The following is a 22,148-nucleotide window of genomic DNA, read 5'->3' as shown; positions in this document are numbered from 1 at the left end:
CGCCGAGAGTCCAGAAGACGCGTTTCCGTTAAGGAGCTTTTATGCTGGAAGAAGTTCCGTAAACGCCCACTGTCCGATTCAACGAGCGATTGATGGAGCCATGCTTAAGGAGCTCCATCACAGACAGAGGTTTGGGAACTTAGCCAAACTCTGAGGGATCAGGATTTTACGCACAAGCAGCTCACCATCCCATCACACCATCTATAGTTTTATGTGCAAGTAGTTTAATTCATGTAAACAAATAAGGCACATGCAAAAGTACAATTGTTTGTGCGGACTTTAAGACAAAATCCATGATATGGTGCTGTCTTAACCAAATGTACAAATTACTGTTTATGCAATAACACTACGGTGTGGTGCAACAGCAAGTAAAATACAACATCCAGAAGAACATTCATTAGTTAGAAGGAGGACTTGATCCCTGAATCAATGATTCTGCTAAAACTTGTGCTATGTAAGCAATTCAAGTAAATTTGCAGGTAAATGCTGATCTAGATATCTGGCATCAGATTGAAAACTCAGCCATTGTTGTTATTATTTCTTAAGTCCAGATAGCTGCTGCAGGTTCACTTAGGGTGCCCCTCTCCTTTCCCAGAGAAAACCCTTTATTTGGTGTTAAATTGAAGCAAACATTAATTTGGAGAAACCCCAAATTGTTGTTTGCTCTGATTGAGTGCTAAAGAGTGGTTTTCCCCTGGGGAAAGCCATGAGATAAGAGGAAGTGTGGATGAGCCCTTCGTTATAAAGGCAGCCTGGGTATTTTTAGTTGCAGGAGCCAAAAAGTGGATGCTGGCCATATTTTCTTCATGCCACAGACCACAGAATGAGTCCTATATAGCCATGTTAGCCTTTTTTAAAGAATGCATTTGAGCAGAAACAAAGAGTCTCATGGGTACTGCCAAGCCATCCTATGATTCATAGTACACATGGGCCAGACTTGAAAGCAAAAATCACACTAAACACTTCTTATGCAAATGTTTTAAGACACAGGAGTAACGTGCAAAAGCATAGTGCGAAATCACCTCTATTCACTTTCAGTGCATCTCCTTTCTTCCCCAAGCATCCTTTTTGCCAAAGGAAACAAGCTCTCCCAGGGAAAGCTTAAGAGATGCTTGCTGCTTTCTTTCTGCCAAAGCCGTTCTGCTTGCCGAGCAGTGTGAATATGCTGAACGAGAGAATCTGGGTACTTGTCAGTGCTTGGACTTTCCATTCATTCACATTCATTATGCCTAGACTACGCACCTTGGCACAGCAGCAAAATCCTAGGATCAAACCATTGTGGGGCTTCACAGAAAGTTCTTTTGCTGCAGTTAGAGGTAGCAAAAAATGCCAGCCTTTTCAGTCCTGGCAACCACCATTTACTAGAAGGCCATGAAAGGCCTCTCACTCTCTTTCTGCCTCTTAACCACAGAACAGTACCCTTTTCATGTTAAAAGGCCTCTGAAGTAATTGGAAGTTCTAAGTATCCTTGGGAAGGAAATATGCCATCTCTTCCTTTTCTTAGTTCTTGCTTCATTTCTTCACATTCCACACAAACTTATTCAAAAGTCAAGTATTTCCCTAGCCTGCATTTATGCTGTGGGCGCCATGGACTCCACCTCCTTAGTGATAAAAGACTCATTGGGAGCTTCCAAGCAGCTGAAACAAACATTTTTACCCAGAGTTGAATCTGTGTAGTGTGTATTCAGAAACACTTTGAAAATCCACTCACCCCCGCCCCAAAAAATTTATTCAGTCCATTCCCAGCCCTCCACTTTTTGCAAGTTAAAGATAGTTGGCCCCACATTATCTGGAAGATACCCATCTGGTCACTGTGCTTTCTGTTAGTTTTGCAGCCTTGTGCCACACTCTTGCTAAATCTCAGATCCCTTGAGCATGAATAATTTTGAACAACTACATGTGACCACAACCATTCAAAAGTCACCAGGTTTGTGAAAAATACAATGTACTCTTCAGAAGACTAGAAGACTCCATATCCAACATGGATTTCTCTTCCCCTCTCCTCATTGTAGTACCTGTGCCCTGCAAGCAGCCTTTCCTGGAGTTCAAGGGACCTTTCAGGAAAGGTCTGGAATGTGATAAGTGAGGCTACAGTGTGGCAAAGGGGATCAATGAGAACTGAATGATGACAGCTTGAGTGAACAGAGCTTCTGGTATGGAAGCTGTTTCTGTCCATCCCCACCCCTGTTTTCACCTCCCAGTACAGCCCCCACAACTCTATGCCAGGCCCATAGGCACCCCCACCACCACTCCAATTGTTGAGGTGGAACATGAAGCAACATCAGGATGTCGAGCAACATCAGGACATTGTGTTGGGCCCCCTCAATGTTCTTTGGAAGATGGCGCCTCTGCTCAAGCCTTTCTTGAAGGTCATGAGACCTGCCATGAGAGACTTATTGAGTGATGTAGGGAGCTGCGGTCAGAGTGGCATTCCACTCATGTTACTGTTAGGATACAATCCTATTCAGACTGGAATTAAGAACGCATATTTAGTTTTTGTAATCTAATTTCAAAAAGAGACAAACGCCTCACCTCTGCTAACTGGAATAGTGTTGCTTTCCTTTCATGTTGTCCTGTAAAGTCAAACATTCGAGTCATTGGTGGTGGTGTTTTAGGAATAGCACGACTCATTCTGGGTTGGCAAAGAGAGAAGTTTTAGTTAACCACAAAGGAGCTAGCAAAACACCTCTAGGTCATCAAAGTTCAGGTACTGCCGGGAAAGTCTCTGATTAACAGTTTTAACATTCTTGATCTCCAAATGATTCTTTAACAAAACCAGTTTGCTTCCTAATCATGTTTTGCTTTGTTGTCAATATTCCTAACTGGCAGCTTTTCTTTCTCTGCTGTCACCAATAGGATGTTTTGAAACAGGGTTGCTGTTGTCTTCTGGGAAAAAAAATATATTAATCGTTCACCGACTCTTCTTCCCACTTCCAGTTGTAAAGGCTTCACAACTGGAGGCTTATAGATAATTGTTTCAGCGATGCGTGTAGTTGAAAAGAATCTAACTTTGGCTCTGCAGTGTTCACGGTAGTAAAAACTCAGCATTGGCAGTCAAGTAAGCAGATGGGCAGTTTAAATGGGAAAGGAGACAGGCCTAGTGAACAACTGACATGTTAAGATGTTTGTGTAGAGGGGACAATGTAGTGGAAAAGCCTGCCATATTTGTCATCCTGTTTGGTCCAGTTTTTATTCAGGCTAGTTAAAAGCCACTTCTCAGCGTCTCGAAAGGCTAAAGCATTTGGTTAAGCTCCTCCTTTATTAGGGGGAAGACATGGTTTTGTGACTTCCTTATTGGGTGGGTATGAAAACATTGCTTAAATGTTTAAATGTTATTTAAAGCCTTGTGCCAGATGTATTTTACCCTGCTTCATGTTTTCCTTAATGCTCCTGCAAAAATCAGCCCCCAACAGTATGATTTGAAATCCCTGCTGCTGTCTGCATAAACCCACTAGCAGAGGAAGGGGGTGCAGCCCGCCCAGGTGTCATCCCTGAGGAGGTGACATTGCCTCCCTGGGATGCTCGCCCCACCATGTGGGTGGCTAGCCCCGCCCCCCAGTGCACAGCATGCGCGCCGCTCCAGGTGCCAGAGCAGCTAGCTCCGCCTCTGCATATACCCATGCACACACACCTTGTTTCTTTACAAATCTTTTTAGCTGTGTGTTGCACAGCCTCTGAAGAATTTACTTAAAGAGCATAAGGGTAAAAGCTCATGCAATGGTGGGCAGTGGTGCCACCAGGGCAGATCTGTGGGGTGGAAGATCGGGGCCCCACTCTGCAGAATGAATCAGAAGAGCCCCCAAACAAAGCAGGGCTACCTCCTATGTTTTGTTCCGTATTTTAATTATGGATGTTTGTGTTTTGATGCTTGTGTCATTGAGTTTTGTGCTTGTACACCACTAAGAGGCCTATTTTGGCGTTAAGCAGTATGCAGATACAGTAAATGCTTCTCAAAAGTTTGATTTTGTTTATTGCAAGATCAGAAATAGTATCTATTCTTCTGGCTAAACTAAAATGTTGTAAATAAAAATAGACTGGTGTTCTGGAGAAGATGGAGTTTGTAGTCTTGAACTTAGCCTTAGATTGCCCCACAAAGCAGTTTCTTTTATACTTGGCTTTAGAGAAGGAATTCCTGTGACAACCTGAAATGTGAAAACTCTGGCACTTCAGTTGTGTTAGATGCCCTTCTGTGGGAACAATGGTCCAATGCAGTGTGAATCCAGCTCCTGCACACTTACATGAATTCCTGGTAATTGAAGGAGCTGCTCTCCCCATGTATGCCAATCTGTGTATTGAGATCTGCTGGGGCAGCCCTGCTGATGCAAACTTTAACCACAGCTCATGCCATGGTGACACATAGCAGGGCCTTCTCAGACTTGGCACCCTAATATTGTAATTCCCTCCTGGGGGGAATATATATCTATCCCTTGTTCTTATCATTTTGCTGCCAATTGCTAAGCCTGACCCTTGGAAGGTCACAATATGATCTGTGGTTGCTTTGTGACTATATGCTGTCCTGCTGTTGGTCTTTTCTGTATTATCATAGTTCTCAGGTTAAAATGCTGATATCTTATTTTGCATTTTAATATAAATTGTTCAGCACCCTGGGAGCTTTGGTTGAAGGGTGAGCTAAAAATACTGATAGGTTGATAAGAAAAAAATACTGGACTGAAATGTGCAGAATGAGAGAATCTACACACCCTGAATGAGCTGTGTGTTGGATGTGCTCTTATATTAAACACCTATCTAATAAAGCACTATTGCCCTAAGTGCCACAGCAACTGTAGCGATTCATTTTGGGAATTGCACACCCCATTGCTAAATTACTTGACTACTTATCTTGCAGGTTTTGTTCTTCCATTGTAACACTTTCCATCTGTTTCCATGTTGTCCATTTTATTTGCTTTACAATTTGTTCTTCCATAGCAATTTCTTCTTTAACAATATATATATATATATATATATATATATATATATATATATATACACACACACACATACTTCGGACTGGCAAATTACTTTCATGCCAGCTAAGGAAACAAACCATTTTGCCGTATTAAAGGTTTTTCTTAAACACTGCAACAAAATCTGGAGGGACTTGTTCAAATGAATTGTCATGTTGTATTTTCTAGTCCCCTAGCATGGGATTATGTGTGCAGCTTCTGTGGGGAGAAGGTGTGCATGTGCTGGAGAACGATGGTAAAACTAAACCCTCTGGATGATGGCCAGCAGCAATGTCAAAATCCCTTGACTGATTTCCCATGGAGTTCTTGATCTAAATGTCAGGGGACGAAGCATCTAGTAAGGCTTAATGAACTGACCCAGCTAAGATTACAGTGTTGGAAATCTGTCGTTATTATGGATCTGGGAAGATTCAGTTTACGACAAAAGCTGGAGTAGTGCTTGGTGTGTTTTAGATGTGAGACAGAATACTGTGCATCTTTATTGTGAGATTTGTTTGCTTTAAAAATATGAAAGATAAGGATCTGCTTTGGACTACTGAAGTCCTATTTATTCTGACCGGGGATGGCCCTCCCCAGAATCTGAAACCTTCATAGAAGCATGTGTTCTACCAATATGGACAGACGCCAAGTATGCACACAGCTGTGTCTCCCTACAGTCAATGAGGATGCTGTTGTACCATCTGTTTTGAAAGACTAGGTCTCTGTTGAGGAAAAATACATCATTAGATTCCCACCCTTGTGGATAATTTAAGATCTCTGTCCAATCTGCCATTTTAAGCAAGGTACTTGGATGAGTTGTGTCACCTCAACTCCAGGCTTTCTAAGATGATACTGATTACTTGGATCCTTTCCAGTGTTTGCTTCAGGCCCAGTTTCAGGAATGAAACAGCTTTGGTCACCTTGGTGGCCAGTCTTCATCAGGAGGAAAGTGTCTCTGTTGGCTCTGCTAGGGTGCAACAGCTTTCGCTACCATTTATCACAATGTCTATTTGGAACATTCAGTACTTACTTGAAATGACAGGAGAGAGCTGTAAAGTCCTCGTGGTTCACAAGGAGACCCTCCCCAGAGCCTGATGTCCAGGAAAAAAAAGACTCTAAGGACTCCAAAATGGCACACAGGAGCTCTCACTGCTAACATGCTACCTGACAGGGACTAGGTAGAGGAGGAATGGTGGAGACCATCTCCCCATCCTGACCCTTCCAGGGAGGAGGAAAAGGAAGACAGTATAGATTTACAACAGGGGTTTGAGGGATGTAGCAGCTCAGAGGCAGATGAGGAGAAAAGCTGGGAAATCATGGTAGAGCCAGGACAACACCCAGCTGAAATGTTGTTGTTAGAAAGCATTCCAGACCCTCCACCTCCCAGAACCCAGCAAGCCTTAAAAGTAGGAGATCAAAGAGCTCAAAGACAGAGGGCATGTAGCAGCACCTGTAGAGAAGATGATGAGAATGACAAATGAGGAAATGGGAGAGATGGGGAGGTGGAGATTCACTTGGGACAATGTCATTATATCCAAGAAGCTGGGTTCTATAGCCTCTCTCTGTAAAGACTGAAATAAAAAAAGACATTAAGAAACTATTCCTTGTCTTTATACTTTCCTGGGCAACCAGCCGGGAGCTGCCGGCAGCATCCTGACACTACCCTGCTCAACAGCTATTGGGTGGGAAGCTGTATTTACTATGCTGGGCTCCCTACTTATGTGCATTTCACTTATGTACACTGGGACCCAGAAAGTGATCCCCACGTAAGTAGGGAATCGCTGCTTCAAGGATCTTTGGAAAGGGCCATCGCTCAGTGGCAGAGTACATGCTTTGCACACAGAAAGTTCCCAGGTTCAATCCCTGGTGTTCCCAGGAAGGGCTGGGAATAACTTTTGCTGGAAAGCTGCTGCCAGTGACCTCAATGGGTCAATGCTCTGACTTGGTGTATGGCAGGCTTCTGTTTTCAAACGTAAGGAACAAAGCAGATGAGCCACTGGAAAAACATTGGCCTTTCCTTTTACAAAAAAAGACAGACAGACAGACAGACAGACAGAAAAAAATACCTGCAAGAGACTTTGATTTTGTTTGGAGTAACAGCCATTTAGGGATGAGCTGCATGACCCTTTGCCCCAGGCTATTTTCTTGCTCTAAATATCCCCTCCCCAAAATTAGCAACATGGAGGAACAAGGGGGGTGCAGGAATTATATTGGTACCTACATTTTTGTCCAGCATGCTAACAGCATCTTTCAAGTAGATGTACATATATGTGATTGATATTGAGGAAAGTGACAAGGGGAAGGCAAGGGATAAAGACATGCACACCAAGACTGTTGCACAGGTTGGTAGTTCCCAATATATTTGTGGTGGGGTTGTTTTTGAAGGCAATTTTTTGTACATTGATTCCCGAGCAAAAACGGCTTGGGAAAGCAGTCATGCTGCAGCTCACCAAAGCAAACTTGAAAAGGGCCTGCATATATAAAAGCACAGCCTTCTGTTGATAAAGAAACAGTCTGAGAACCGTCAAGCAGTCTCCCCCCCCCCCTTCTGCTTCTTGGAATAGTGTTAAGCACCTGTCTCTCTAGTGCTGTTGCTCCATTCAAACTGAAGTCTCTTGCAGCTGCTTCAGTGTGGTTTTTTGTTTTTTTAAAAAAGGTAATCTGACTCTTGATCTCCTGCATCACATCTGTTTTGGCCCTAACAAGGGAATGATAGGAGAAAGAGAAGTGAGATGACGCAGCGGTGGAGGAAGCCACTCGGGTGCCTAGGGCAGCACAGCCAGGGGCGGGGCGAGCCGGCCATAGGGGCAGGGACGCACCACAGGGCCTCCAGAGTCTGCCTGCCTCCTCTCACTGCCTGCCCTACAGCTGGGGGAGCAGTGGGCGGACCGTTTGGGCAGCGTGGAGCCTATGGTCACCCAAGCCACCTCGTCTCTCCCAGGAGAGACGCATGACTCTGGTGTGCTGAAGGCCTCACAGTGAGTGCCGCCCGGCATTTTTCACACACACCCCCAGTGATGACACCCAGGATGACCGTACCCCCCTTCCTCTGCCCCTGAGATGAGGTGCAGGCAATGTTAACCCACAACAGAGAGCAGAGGAACAGAAGAGGCAAAGTGGGGTATCAAACAAGAGATGGATGTGAGAAAATGCATTGCACTTACATGTGCTTCAACTTCAATTCCACTGAAGATGAGAACTTGAAGATTAAGCCTAACAGGAAATATAAGCTCTCAGAATAAATTTAAAGGCAGAAGGGAAGCTGTAGGCAGAGCAAGCCCACTCAGGAGGCGAGGTGAAGCAACTGCCTCAGACAGCAAGATCCACAGTGGCAGCAGATCCGGATGTTGATCTTTATTCCCCCTCTGTTTATGATGTAGATGTTCACTCACTCCTTTTTCCCTGGTGGGGAGGAGGAATCATTTTGTGATTTGCCTCAAGTGCTGAAATGTATTGGGCCAGCCCTAGATTTGGCATCACCTAAGTGTCCTGAAAGGGTTGTTAGTGTCAAAAAAGGTACCCAATTCTGCCGCTTTATTTAATCTAGGTTTTCCCTTTCAATGAAAATCCAATTAGTCTTATTTAAAAAAGAAAATGAGAGAAAAGAAAGTCTACTGTCATTGTCCCTTTTTGCAATATCTTAATGGCCAATTTGCAATATTAAGCTCCTGTCTAGAAGCACCTCAATGCTGTGAAGTAAAGCTATCCAGCCCTTTTGATAAGATAGAAAAGACTTGTCATTTCTCAGCTTTGCACAATCCAAGCAGGGGGAGTCTGAGTCTTAATTATCTCAGTCATGGGTGTAATGTAGGAACACGTTGCCTTGGATCTGTTTCAGTTCGTTCTGCCCAATGATGTGGAAAACTCTTCTTGGAGGTTTGAGAGCTGTCACCTGTTCTGTGGATCGTTACCCTTCCTAGGTAATGAAATTTGCCAGCTATGGGCTTAGTTTATTTTATCAATTTATTTGATTGATTTCACACCTGCCTTTTACCATAAGGCTTAACTTCTGCACCTCAGCAGTGGATAATGTTTCTCTGGTGGAGGGTATTGTTCCTACTGCTTTTTTAAAAAGCAATGATTAGATATATTTTAAAGAAAATCAAATTTTAATCTTTTGATCTTGGATAACTATTGTTCAGTTACTCAGGTTTCATTCCTGGGTATAGTATTGGAAAATGTCATTTTGGATTATATTAATTGGCTCAGCTCCAGTCAGATGTCTGGCCTACCTTTTTTTAAAAATCCTGGTGGATGACTTATGCTCAGGGGCAGAGGAAGGTGGATACAATGGGTGCGGGCCGCCCCAGGTGTCACCACTGAGAGGGATGACAAAATGCTGGGCAGCACTCACTGCAGTGCCTGAAGCGTGCCCAAGCCATGCATCTCTCCTGGAAGAGACAGGGTGGCTTGGGGGCGCTGCAGGCTCCGTGCTGCCCAAATGGTTGCCCGCTGCCTCCCCCCAGCTGTAGGGCGGCTGAGTGGGAGGAGGCAGGCAGACTCCGGAGGCACCACAGTGCGCCCCATAGCACCCGAGTGGCTTCCTCCGCCACTGCTTGTGCTGGCATGGGAGTACAGTCCTATAAGTCAGCAGTGTAGAACATTTGGTCCACAGGCCTGATTAGGCCCATTAAGGGTTCTAATTTGTCCCATTTTCCCCACACCATGTGACCTGTCCTACACTTGATGACGACAATAAGGGAATAATAATTAAATAAATAACCACAGCTTTAGGGCAGATAAAGACCTGCTAAAAGATCAGGTGCTGCCTGATCAGTTGATTGATGGTGCCTTGGTCTCTACAGTTTGATTTCAGACCCATGGACAAAGGAAAACATCGTGGTGACATCAAGTGCTTAGTCCCACCCACTGGTCAAAATGGCCCATGGAAGTGCGGGGGGTGGGGTGGGGTGGGGTGGGTCAGGATCAGACTTGCAGGCTGGGACCAATTCCTCACCCCTGAATTACCTTCTCATGGGCCTTGCAGCTCAGCATCACTGTAGTCATTGTTGCTCTGGTTACATCCAGAGTAAACTATGATGCAGTCTCTACAGGGCTGCTCTCAAACACAGCTTGGAAACTTCCACTGGTGCTGAATGCAACAACCTGTCTATGCTTGCAGATGCTCCATTGTTGACCATTAAAAAAAGATGTTTCTTTAAATCTGCTGTTCATTGAATATTTTTGTAGGTCTAAAAGGGTGCAGAGGGCAAATTTGGAAATCTAAGGAACTGTTGTGGCCCCACAATATACCCAGTTGACCAAAGGAGCACTGATGCTGCTCAGAGCCCCACCCTGCAAACAACTGGGTGGGCAGCAAGGGGTGTGTGTCTAAGGGTGCTGTTAAGGATCCCCGATCTACACCAAGGATAGGCCACCCTTTTCTGTTGATGCCCACATTCCTTTAGGGGCACCTCTGCTGATGGTGGGTGGATCGAGAGTGAGAAAGATGTTCTGGATTAAAGGCTGCCCTCCTTCAATTTCCCCAGCGCTATCTGCAGCGAAGTCACCTCCACCAGCTTTGATGCCTGGTTTCAAGGTTGTATTGATGAGCCGCCTGGAGGGGGCATTTAGCCCTGAAAGGCGGTGTAGAGAGTCCTGTAAACAAACAAACGACGTCGAGGAGGACCTGATCTACATTTGCTGTGATGATGGTCAAAACTTGATTTCCTTCACGACCGTGTGTATCCGATTCTGTTGCTGCTGCGTTTTGCTGCGCTTGGCGAGGCGGTCGCCGCGTGCCTCGAGCCTATCAGGTAAGGGAAAGTTATCTGCCGTTCAAATATAACTTCGCGACAACCTGCCATCTGCTCGGCCAGCCGCCCTCGGCTCCCCCAAACCCCACCAGGCCAGGCGCACAGTAATCCGACTCCCCAGAGCGCGCCGGGCGGCTTCCCTCCGCCTCCCTCGTCGCTCGCTCTCCAGCAACTCCGGCGCGTCTCTGCCAGGCGCGCAAACCCGGGAAGGAATGAGCGACAGGAGCGCATCCGGAGGCTGCTGGGGGTGAGTCGTCAGGGCGCTGCAGCAAGGCGCGGTGGGGTGGGGTGGAGGGCGCCCCAAGGGCTGCTTCACGCCAAATGGCAGGGGAGGCGAGTGTGGGATTAAGGGGGGGTGGCGCAGGTGGGGATGGCGAAAGAAGGGGGCGCGGGGCCGAAGGTGGCAGAGAGAGACACGCAGAGAGAGAAACGCAAAAAGTTTGGCTACTGTGCACCGCTCCAGACCTTGGAGTCCAATTCGCAAAAAAAAAAAAAAACACAAAAAACACCAAAAACCAAAACAAAAACCGCCCAACTTTTAATAGCAATGCCTTGGAGTTAGACCACGGTTGGACGTGGGCTGCAGTTGAGATGCATGAAGACAGCAGCTGCACACACACGCGCGCACAAAAGGTGGTTTGGGGAGAGCTACTAAGAGGGAGAAGGGAAACAAGCCCCGCTTTGTTCCGGCGCGCCAAAAGAGCGAAGCAGGTTTGGGGCTTTCCGTTTGCCAAAAGGGGTCTCCATAAAAGGCGGATCTACACGGATCCTCATGGATCCTCCACTTTTTAAAAAATAATTCCAACAAATGCAGTGTCAAATCACACCTAGAAGGCACGCCTACAAACTGGACTATAAAAAACGTGGATCCCACACTTTGCCGCCCTGCAGCACCACAAAAACATGGATCCGAGGCACGGATCCTCATGAATTCATATGATTTTTATATTGAAACAAAATGAAAACACTGTGCTACTGTAGACCACATCTTAATCTGTAGGAGGAACCAAAGAAATCACGCATCCACTGTTTCGTGGTGCCGCAATGGCGCAAAAACATAGTTAAAAAACACGGATCCTCATGAATCCTAATGATTTTTGTACTAGATCAGCCCAAATTCACTGTCAAATTACACATCATGGCCAGGGGCACAGCATCCACCACAGAAATCACAGGTCCATGGCTTCCTGGCCATACCGTGGCCCAAAAACGTGGTTTTCAAGCACGGATCCTCATGGATCCTCACGCTTTTTGCATTGGGCCAACCCAAACTCACCGTCAAATCACACATCATTCCCAGGGGCACAGCATCCACCACAAAAATCATGGATCCACGGCTTCCTGGCCACTCCGTGGCCCAAAAACGTGGTTTTCAAGCACGGATCCTCATGGATCCTCATGATTTTTGCACTATATCAGCCCAAAGTCAAAATCAGATCAAACATCATGGCCAGGAGCACAGCATGCAACACAAAAAACTCGGATCCATGGCTTCCTGGCCACTCCATGGCCCAAAAACGTGGTTTCCAAGCACGGATCCTCATGGATCCTCACGCTTTTTGCATTGGGACAACCCAAACTCACTGTCAAATCACACATCGTGTCCAGGGGCACAGCATCCACCACAAAAAACTGAGATCCACGGTTATCTGGCAACGGCATGGCCCAAAAACGTGGTTTCGAAGCATGGATCCTCATGGATCCTCATGATTTTTGCATTGGGCCAACCCAAACTCACCGTCAAATCACACATGATTTCCAGGGGCATAGCCTGCACCACAAAAATCACGGATCCACGGCTTCCTGGCCACTCCATGGCCCAAAAACGTGGTTTTCAAGCACGGATCCTCATGGATCCTCACGCTTTTTGCATTGGGCCAACCCAAACTCACTGTCAAATCACACATCATGGCCAGGGGCACAGCCTGCACCACAAAAATCACGGATCCACGGCTTCCTGGCCACTCCGTGGCCCAAAAACGTGGTTTTCAAGCACGGATCCTCATGGATCCTCACGCTTTTTGCATTGGGCCAACCCAAACTCACCGTCAAATCACACATCATTCCCAGGGGCACAGCATCCACCACAAAAATCACGGATCCACGGCTTCCTGGCCATACCGTGGCCCAAAAACGTGGTTTTCAAGCACGGATCCTCATGGATCCTCATGCTTTTGCATTGGGCAAACACAAACTCAATGTCAAATCACATATCATAGCCACGGGCACAGCCTGCACCACAAAAATCACGGATCCACGGCTTCCTGGCCACTCCATGGCCCAAAAACGTGGTTTTCAAGCACGGATCCTCATGGATCCTCACGCTTTTTGCATTGGGACAACCCAAACTCACTGTCAAATCACACATTGTGTCCAGGGGCATAGCCTGCACCACAAAAATCATGGATCCACGGCTTCCTGGCCATACCGTGGCCCAAAAACGTGGTTCCGAACCACGGATCCTCATGGATCCTAATGCTTTTTGCATTGGGACAACCCAAACTCACTGTCAAATCACACATCGTGTCCAGGGGCACAGCATCCACCACAAAAAACTGAGATCCACGGTTATCTGGCAACGGCATAGCCCAAAAACGTGGTTTCGAAGCATGGATCCTCATGGATCCTCATGATTTTTGCATTGGGCCAACCCAAACTCACCGTCAAATCACACATGATTTCCAGGGGCATAGCCTGCACCACAAAAATCACGGACCCACGGCTTCCTGGCCACTCCATGGCCCAAAAACGTGGTTTTCAAGCACGGATCCTCATGGATCCTCACGCTTTTTGCATTGGGCCAACCCAAACTCACTGTCAAATCACACATCATGGCCAGGGGCACAGCCTGCACCACAAAAATCACGGATCCACGGCTTCCTGGCCACTCCGTGGCCCAAAAACGTGGTTTTCAAGCACGGATCCTCATGGATCCTCACGCTTTTTGCATTGGGCCAACCCAAACTCACCGTCAAATCACACATCATTCCCAGGGGCACAGCATCCACCACAAAAATCACGGATCCACGGCTTCCTGGCCACTCCGTGGCCCAAAAACGTGGTTTTCAAGCACGGATCCTCATGGATCCTCATGATTTTTGCACTATATCAGCCCAAAGTCAAAATCAGATCAAACATCATGGCCAGGAGCACAGCATGCAACACAAAAAACTCGGATCCATGGCTTCCTGGCCACTCCATGGCCCAAAAACGTGGTTTTCAAGCACGGATCCTCATGGATCCTCACGCTTTTTGCATTGGGACAACCCAAACTCACTGTCAAATCACACATCGTGTCCAGGGGCACAGCATCCACCACAAAAAACTGAGATCCACGGTTATCTGGCAACGGCATGGCCCAAAAACGTGGTTTCGAAGCATGGATCCTCATGGATCCTCATGATTTTTGCATTGGGCCAACCCAAACTCACCGTCAAATCACACATGATTTCCAGGGGCATAGCCTGCTCCACAAAAATCACGGATCCACGGCTTCCTGGCCACTCCATGGCCCAAAAACGTGGTTTTCAAGCACGGATCCTCATGGATCCTCACGCTTTTTGCATTGGGACAACCCAAACTCACTGTCAAATCACACATCGTGTCCAGGGGCACAGCATCCACCACAAAAAACTGAGATCCACGGCTTCCTGGCCATACCGTGGCCCAAAAACTTTGTTTTGAAGCACGGATCCTCATGGATCCTTACGCTTTTCGCATTGGGCCAGGCCAAACTCACTGTCAAATCACACATCAAGTCCAGGGGCACAGCCTGCACCACAAAAAACTCGGATCCACGGCTTCCTGGCAACTCCATAGCCCAAAAACATGGTTTTGAAGCACGCATCCTCATGGATCCTCATGCTTTTGGAGCATCTCCACGCCCATTGTTCTGCCCAGACTCTGATGTCCAGCACCAAGGGCCTTTTGGTGGTTACCTCACTGTGAGAAGCAAAGCGACAAGGAACCAGGCAGAGGGCCTTCTTGGTAGTGGCGCCTGCCCTGTGGAATGTCCTCCCATTAGATGTCAAAGAGATAAACAACTACCTGACATTTAGAAGACATCTGACGGCAGCCCTGTTTAGGGACGTTTTTAATGTGTGACTTTTTAATGTATTTTTATTTCATTTTTTGGGGGGGAAGCCACCCAGAGTGGCTGGGGAAACCCAGCCAGATGGGCAGGGTACAAATATATTAGTAGTAGTAGTAGTAGTAGTACTTTGTAGGATTTGATAATCTTTATAGGTCTTTTAAATTTCTAATCTATCTATATATCTATCCCCTCCCCCTTTTCCCTTTCTGTACTTCCCTATCCTTATAAAATTGAATATATATATTTATTTTTAAAATTTACGGCTCCACAGTTTTCTTGGTCGCCCCATATTCATTACCCGATCACCTATGCTGCTCATGGCCAGATCACTTTGGGGCACTGCCATGCTGTAAAAAGATTCTCATGAAGCACAGATCCCCATGGATCCTTAGGTTTTTTATGTTTGGTCACCCTGAAATCACTATCAAATCACACATGATGTATATGACCACAGAATGAACCACAAAAACCACAGAGCACAGCCAAGGAACAAACACTATATTAAATACTTTAATCCTCATGGATTGGCATGATTGTTAAATGGACTCCACCAAATTATATTGTAAGATCACACCAATGTCCATGGAATGACTGAAATACAAACACTATCTGAAATGGTTCTGCATTAGCAAGAACATTGAATTAAAATGACATTCATATTCATAGCTTCCACTGTGAAGAACAGCACCTGGAAATTTTTGACGCTGCTAAACCTCAAGAATATCCAAGGCAGAGATTGTGATGATCTTACCTGTGAATGTAAATTATCAAACCAACTAGATGGAGACCACCAAAGTAACCATGAAAAACAATCACCTGTCTCGCGTCAATTCAGCTACAAATGGTTCTGGGACAAAAGTTGGTTGCTTTGCGGGGGTGGTAATTATAAATGGAGGTTTAACTGCAAGTTTTCTTGCCAACAGATTTTGTCAGTGCAAACTTTGAAATAGGGGGTTTCCAACGTGGTGCCCATGGGCATCATGGTGCCTGCTGACAGCTTTCCTGGAGTCCACCACGTGTTTTTAGAAAAAGAACAGGATTAGTGGTGAATTGTGCCCAGCATGACTTCAGATTGTTCATAGTACATTTGATTGACTGCAGGGGCATACGAAGGGGCAGCGGGGTGATGGTGCCCCGGGGTGCCATGCTGGGGGGAGAGTGACAGTACGGTCGCTGTACCGGCTGCCACTTGTGCGGCGTCCATGTGGGCTGCCGCTCTTGCGGCAACTGTACAGGCAGCCCCTCTCGCAGCGACCGTATGGGCCATATGGGCAGCTGCTCTCGCGGTGACTGTACAGGCTGCTGCTCGCGTAGCGTCCATACAGGCAGCCCCTCTCACGGCGGTCATACATGCTGTATGGGCAGCCGCTCTCCTGGCGACCATACGGGCTGCCACACACACAGCGGCCATACGGGCTGCCATGCATGCACAGTCCGTACAGGACATTGTGTGCGCACCCATCAGCCAGGACTTGTTACCATATTATAGCTGCCACAAAATCTATCAGCATGCCACCAGAACCAGGGAAGCCTTGCCAGTTGCAGCTCACACAGTTGAAACGAAATAAAAGACAGAAGAGTAGATCGGGAAGAAAGTTCCCCAGGCTGCAGGAAAAGATAACAGTAGCTCCAGCAGCTGACTCAGTGCAGGCTGCTGAGGGGTTTGACTCCTTAAGATCACCAACTGACTATGAGACACCTGGAAAGCACTCAGCCTCAGATGACCTCCACTCCAAAAAGTGGGAAAGAGGATTTAACAGTGACCAATATTGATTCTTTTGATAGCAGCCCCATATTCTCAACACAAAGTGAGAAGTGTTTGGACAAATCACTGATTTGTACATCAGTTTCCCCATGGCACAACTGTACCTTCCCCACACTCAGTCTACAAACCATGGGACTTGTGGGTTCAGTTGGCAACATCCGTGTGTATGACTATGACATAACCACACTGAAAGGATCAAACTGGATAAATGATCGCATAATAGATGCCTTTCTTGCCTCCAGGGTGATAATGGCCAAAGAGCTAGGTCATGATGGAACAATTTTCCCACTTACCATACTTGCCACTTCATGCAGATATGTCAAAGATTGCCAGTGTAAGCTCTGAAGAACTGTTTGAGATTTGGAGTGCTAAAGAAAGATGTTTTGATTATTCCAGTAAATGACAGAGAAGTCCACTGGATACTGATAGTAATCATTTTTAAAAGGAAGACCATGTTCTATCTAGATTCCAAACATGGATTGAACCACTCTGTGATTGATGCAATAACATCCAATTACAGTTCATACAAAAGGATATGGCTGCCATTAGACCCTGGATTGCAAAAGAAATAATACAGTACTGTGAGGAAACCTTTTTTTAAAAAAAGTAATATTTATTAATAATTTCAAAATTACAAAAAAAAAAGAAAATAGAGAACAACTACAGTACATGAAAAGAGAAAAAAAAGAGAGAAAAACGCAAAAACATAAAAACCAATACAACAATATGGCAAAAAAGGAAATAAAACAAAAAACACAAATCCCGGGTTACATATCTCCAACTTCCATTTGCTTGTTTCATTGACCTCCTCACACCTCCCTTTTTGTTTTCTATTTTTGTTAATTATTTCAGCAAATTCTTTCCATCTTTCTCAATTTTTGTTAAATAATTTATCTTATCAATTTAACCTATTATTTAACTCAACAGATCCTTTCCATCTTTCCCCATATTCTGTTATTCAAATTACCTTAATTTATTTAACCTTGTCTTACCATAAAACGCCTTAAGGCTTAAAACTTAATGCTCAGTTATCCATAACTCCTGATATATTCTGCTAGAGTCATATAGTTTCCTTCTAACATTTTCCCTAATATTCATTCATTTTAGGCTAATTCCCCCAATAAAAAGTTTTCTTTATAAATTTTCTTCCAATCTTCATCCAGCGTCTCTTCTTCCTGGTCCCGGGTCGTGTCAGTCCTTACTGTCCATTCCATCTAGTCCATCAACCTGGAAGTCATATGTCCGAGGCTCTTAAGTCTCTTCCATGCCCCTTCTGCAAATCTTCTTCTTTTTGTTTATACTTGCCCTTTTCCTTGTCGATTGTTGGTCTCTTTCTTAATTTCTTCCCTTTCTCATTGGGGAGCAGATCTCTGGGGGATTCAAATCCAAAATTGTCTCCATCTCCCTTCATCAAAGCCGCCCATTCCCCACAGTTCCACTCTCCACAGTCATCAGTGTACTCCAAAAGATATTTAAAAGCATATTTCAAAGTCTCTCCAAAGTTAAGAACCTCCTCAGCTCCAGACTCCCCCTGGCCCACTCCAACTTCAATCTTCAATGACAGCGGTTTATGCTTCTGTAGGGACTCGGGTCTCTCCATTTGTAATGTTTGAGATGCGGCCACATCCTCCTCCATTATCTTCTGCACTTGCCCAGTCAATACAGGTTCATAGGTTGGTCCTTGAATGGTTTCTGTCTCAATATTCCCTGCTTGTCCACAGTTATTAACCACAACAGTCACCAAGTCCATTTTCTCATTCATCAAATCCATCTTTTCATGCATCTGTTCCAGCAAGGCATTTGTCTTGCATAAAGCAAGCACCCAAACTTCCTTCCTGCTCATACTTTATCAAAGTCAAACAAGTCTGGTCCCACGATCTTAATCTGACAGTTGTTGAGTCCTCAAGTAGACTGTAGCAACAATTTAACAGGCTCCCTCTAGAGGAAGCAATTTCTATTTGTATCCATTTCTTTAAGGCAAGTCCAGCAAAGGAAAATTACTTTCATTTTTCAGATATTTTGTTTCATTAGAATGCAAAAGGCAACATTGGAATCAGTTTATTTCTCTTCTTTAGTTATCTGTCAAAATATTCCATTCACAGTCAATGAACCTCTCCCATTATTTCTGTCTCTGACACCCCGTTCCTGTGGGAAAACCTATTTCGAAAGACAAGACAAATATTTTCAAGTGGAAATTGATGCTGTTCCTCCCAAAGAGACAAATCTTGAACGAGAGTTACATTACTGTGTCTCGATCATGCCCAGAGGGATGGAAGGATACACTAACCTATTGCTCAGATATTTTACCTTCCTTGTTCGAAGGCTGCTGGTCACTATGTTTCTTGAAAGAAGGGTGCAGGAGGCCCAGTGGTGACCTAACGTTGGTTTACTGTGAAGGAAACTGCAAGGACTGGTACCACTGCTTTCGCATAGGCATTGATTCAAAAGATCTTCCAGAGGTTTTCGTGTGTCCAGACTGTCAATCCACTGTGGCCAAATAGATTTTGAAACTGTGAACTGTCATATTCCACAGGTTGGTATAATACAGCAAAATCCAAGCATATAGTTTTCATCATCATGGCAGGGATGGTCCTTTTCCATAGAATTCTTATTTATGGAGTTAGTTTTTATATCCTGCTTTTCTCTACTTGAAGAAGTCTCAAAGTGGCTAAAAATCTCCTTTCCCTTCCACCCGCACAACAGACACCTTGTGAGGTAGGTGGGGCTGAGAGAGTTCAGAGAGAAGTGTGACTGGCCCAAGGTCACCCAGCAGCTGTATGTGGAGGAGCAGGGAAGCGAACCCAGCTCACCAGATTAGAGTCCACCCCTCTTAACCACTACACCACAGAAACGTATCTCTTAAAACTCTGGAGCAAGCTGTTCAGTTCAGCCTCGTAGTGATACTGATTTGTGGAGGGAAGGTTGGTGATGAGCAAGATCTGTTCCCATTTCCCAACACAGAGACCATAGAGCAGTTTCTTTTGGGGGCTGATCCTGCAGAGTGTTTCTGTTCAGAATTTCTGTGGCAGAAATTGGCTAAGTGCCTTTATAAACATTCAGCTTCTCAAATCGAACCCCATCATGAATCTTTCAGGTGTAGCTGTTGGAGGTGGAGGGCAGAGAAGGTGCTAGTCCTTACCTCCCTCCTCCCAGCCCCATGATCCGTTGCCCAATGGGCTGAATTTCAGGGCTTTTGCATGTAAAGGGCAAGCTTGTTCTTTACTTGTTTAGATCTTTAAACTTGGGAACAGATATTTGGCTCCATGACCACAATGACCAAAAGGGTCAGCTTCTAGAGGACTGTAAAGATCATGATTGTACTTCCCCTACCCTCAGCCCTAACTCCGTTGAGTATTTTTTGTTATGAGACTGAGTGTTTGGGGCTGATGCCGTAGCATTCTTGTCTGGGGGCTTGATGGAAAAACAGAAAAGTGACCCTCACCTAACTCTCCAATGCCCTTCAACAAGAATGCTGTAGGAAATATTGCTAAGCCCAAAGGGAGGCAATAATTTGCTTCAGCTCACCTTGTTAATGGCAGAGCAAAAGCTATGAGTGTGTCATTCTCAATCAGTCTACTTTCAGGACTGATTTTAGAACCCTCTTATATCAGGCCACATGGTCACTGGAGGTGGCCCCATCATGCAAACATGACTATCCACACAGGGACCATCTATTTTTGTTTTTTTCTGATACTGGATTTTAAGTTACAGATACATCTTTTAAAACAGCTGTCAGTATATCACACTGTATTCCACTTGCCTTCCAAAGGAACATGTGGCTCTCCCCACATAGCGGGTTAGGTTGAGACTGCTGATCCAAAGTGATCAGTAATTTTTACGGTAATTACAATCCTGCTTTCCCTTGTACCAGCTTACCTTGACTTTGGTAAGGCCTTTGAAAAGGTCCCCCATGATATTATTGCAAAACAACCAGTAAAATGTGGGCCAGACAAAGCTACTGTTAGGTGGATTTGTAATTGGTTGACGGGCTGAACCCAAAGATTGCTCATCAGTGGCTCACCTTCATCCTAGAAAAAAATGACTATTGGGGTTCCACAAGGTTCTGTCCTGGGCCTGGTGCTATTCAATATTTTTATAAATGATTTGGATGATGGAATAGAGGGCGTGCTAATCAAATTTGCAAATGACTGCAAACTGGGAGGAGTTGCTAATACACCAGAGGACAGGGTCAGAATTCAAAATGACCTGAATAGCCTAGAGAGCTGGGCCAAAACCAACAATATGGAGTTCAATAGGGAGAAATGTAAGGTACTACACCTGGATAGAAAAAATGAAATGCACAGGTGGGGGACACTTGGCTTGACAACAGTACCAGTGAAAGGGATCTGGGAGTCTTAGTCCACCACAAGCTGAATATGAGTCAACAGTGTGATGTGGCAGCTAAGAACGCCAATGCAATTCTGGGCTGCATCAATAGGAGTATAGTGTCTAGATCAAGTGAAGGAATGCTACCACACTATTCTGGTTGGTCAGACCACACCTGAAATACTGTGTCCAGTTGAAGAAGGATATTGTCAAGCTGGAACATGTCCAGAGGAGGGTGACCAAAATGTAAAAGGTCTGGAATCCAAGCCCTATGAGGAGAGAATTAGGGAGCTGGATTTGTTTAATCTAGAGAAGAGAAGATTAAGGAGTGATATGATAGCCATGTTTAAATATTTGAAGGGATGTCATGTTGAAGAGGGAGCAAGATTGTTTTCTGCTGTTCTAGAGACTAGGATGCAGAATAATGGATTCAAACTACGGGAAAAGAGATTCCACCTGGGCGCGGTAATCCAGTCAGGGAAAAAGGGAGGCATACTATGTTTAGGGCACTGTTTCCAGCCCCTTCCCCTTTTCGGGGTGAGCATAGTGGATCCTAAAAGCGGCTGCTCAGTCATGGATACAGCTGCTGAGCTGCTCAACTGCCTCATTCCTTGAGTCAGAACGACTGAACGCCCATGTGTCGGTTCATGACTAGGGGCTTCACATTCCTGCCCCCGTAGCCATTTAGTGATCGCCATGGGGGGAGGGTTTTGGGGGGTTGGGTTGGGTTTTTGGAAGATGCCTGTGCGTGAATTTGTTTTATGTGTGTAGATCAGTGCACACTGACCAATGCACAGTCTTCGCAGTAGGGCTCTGTTCTGATGGCATGAGTAGTCACGACGAACTGGTGGATCCTATCTGCTGCAGCCTTCATCTGCCTTCACAGCCGTTGTAACACACTGCTTGTTATCACCCGTCTGTTCTGCCGTTGAGGACTTCTTGGATCATTCTTTGTCTAGCTCCTTCCCTGTTATGTACTAAGCTTGGATCCTAGAACAATAGGCAAGTAGGATCCTAGAATGCAAGAACTGACTGGCTTGCATGAAAAGACCAATCAGGCTCCAGGAGGGAAGCAGAATCAGCCAGTCAGACGGGACTCATTGTGTAAATAATGTATATAAAAGCCTGAGGTTTTGGGGGAAATTCAGTCACTGTTTTACAAGCTGCAATAAAGAGCATGAAATCACTACAGGACTCTGAGCATATTTAATTTTCTTTGACCTTACCACCTTGGGTGACCCTGCTGGGAGTACGAGATTCCCAAC

The 22,148-nt window shown here is 45.4% G+C and overlaps 1 protein-coding gene across 1 annotated transcript in view; it reads left to right on the top strand.

Annotated features, from left to right (window-relative positions):
* The first annotated feature begins 10,822 nt into the window (after positions 1-10,822).
* Positions 10,823-22,148, top strand: part of AQP4 (aquaporin 4) — a 49,069-nt gene continuing 37,743 nt past the window's right edge. Inside the window, exon 1 of the mRNA XM_083623093.1 lies at positions 10,823-10,946. Within this exon, the coding sequence (XP_083479219.1) occupies positions 10,912-10,946 (35 nt within the window). The 5' untranslated portion in view covers positions 10,823-10,911. The remainder of the gene's footprint in view (positions 10,947-22,148) is intronic.

This window comes from Podarcis filfolensis (genome assembly GCF_964270895.1).
Source record: "Podarcis filfolensis genome assembly, chromosome: 7".
NCBI classification, from domain to species: domain Eukaryota; kingdom Metazoa; phylum Chordata; class Lepidosauria; order Squamata; family Lacertidae; genus Podarcis; species Podarcis filfolensis.
Note: the sequence above shows the minus strand (reverse complement) of the source record. Positions and strands in the feature narration are given on the sequence as shown.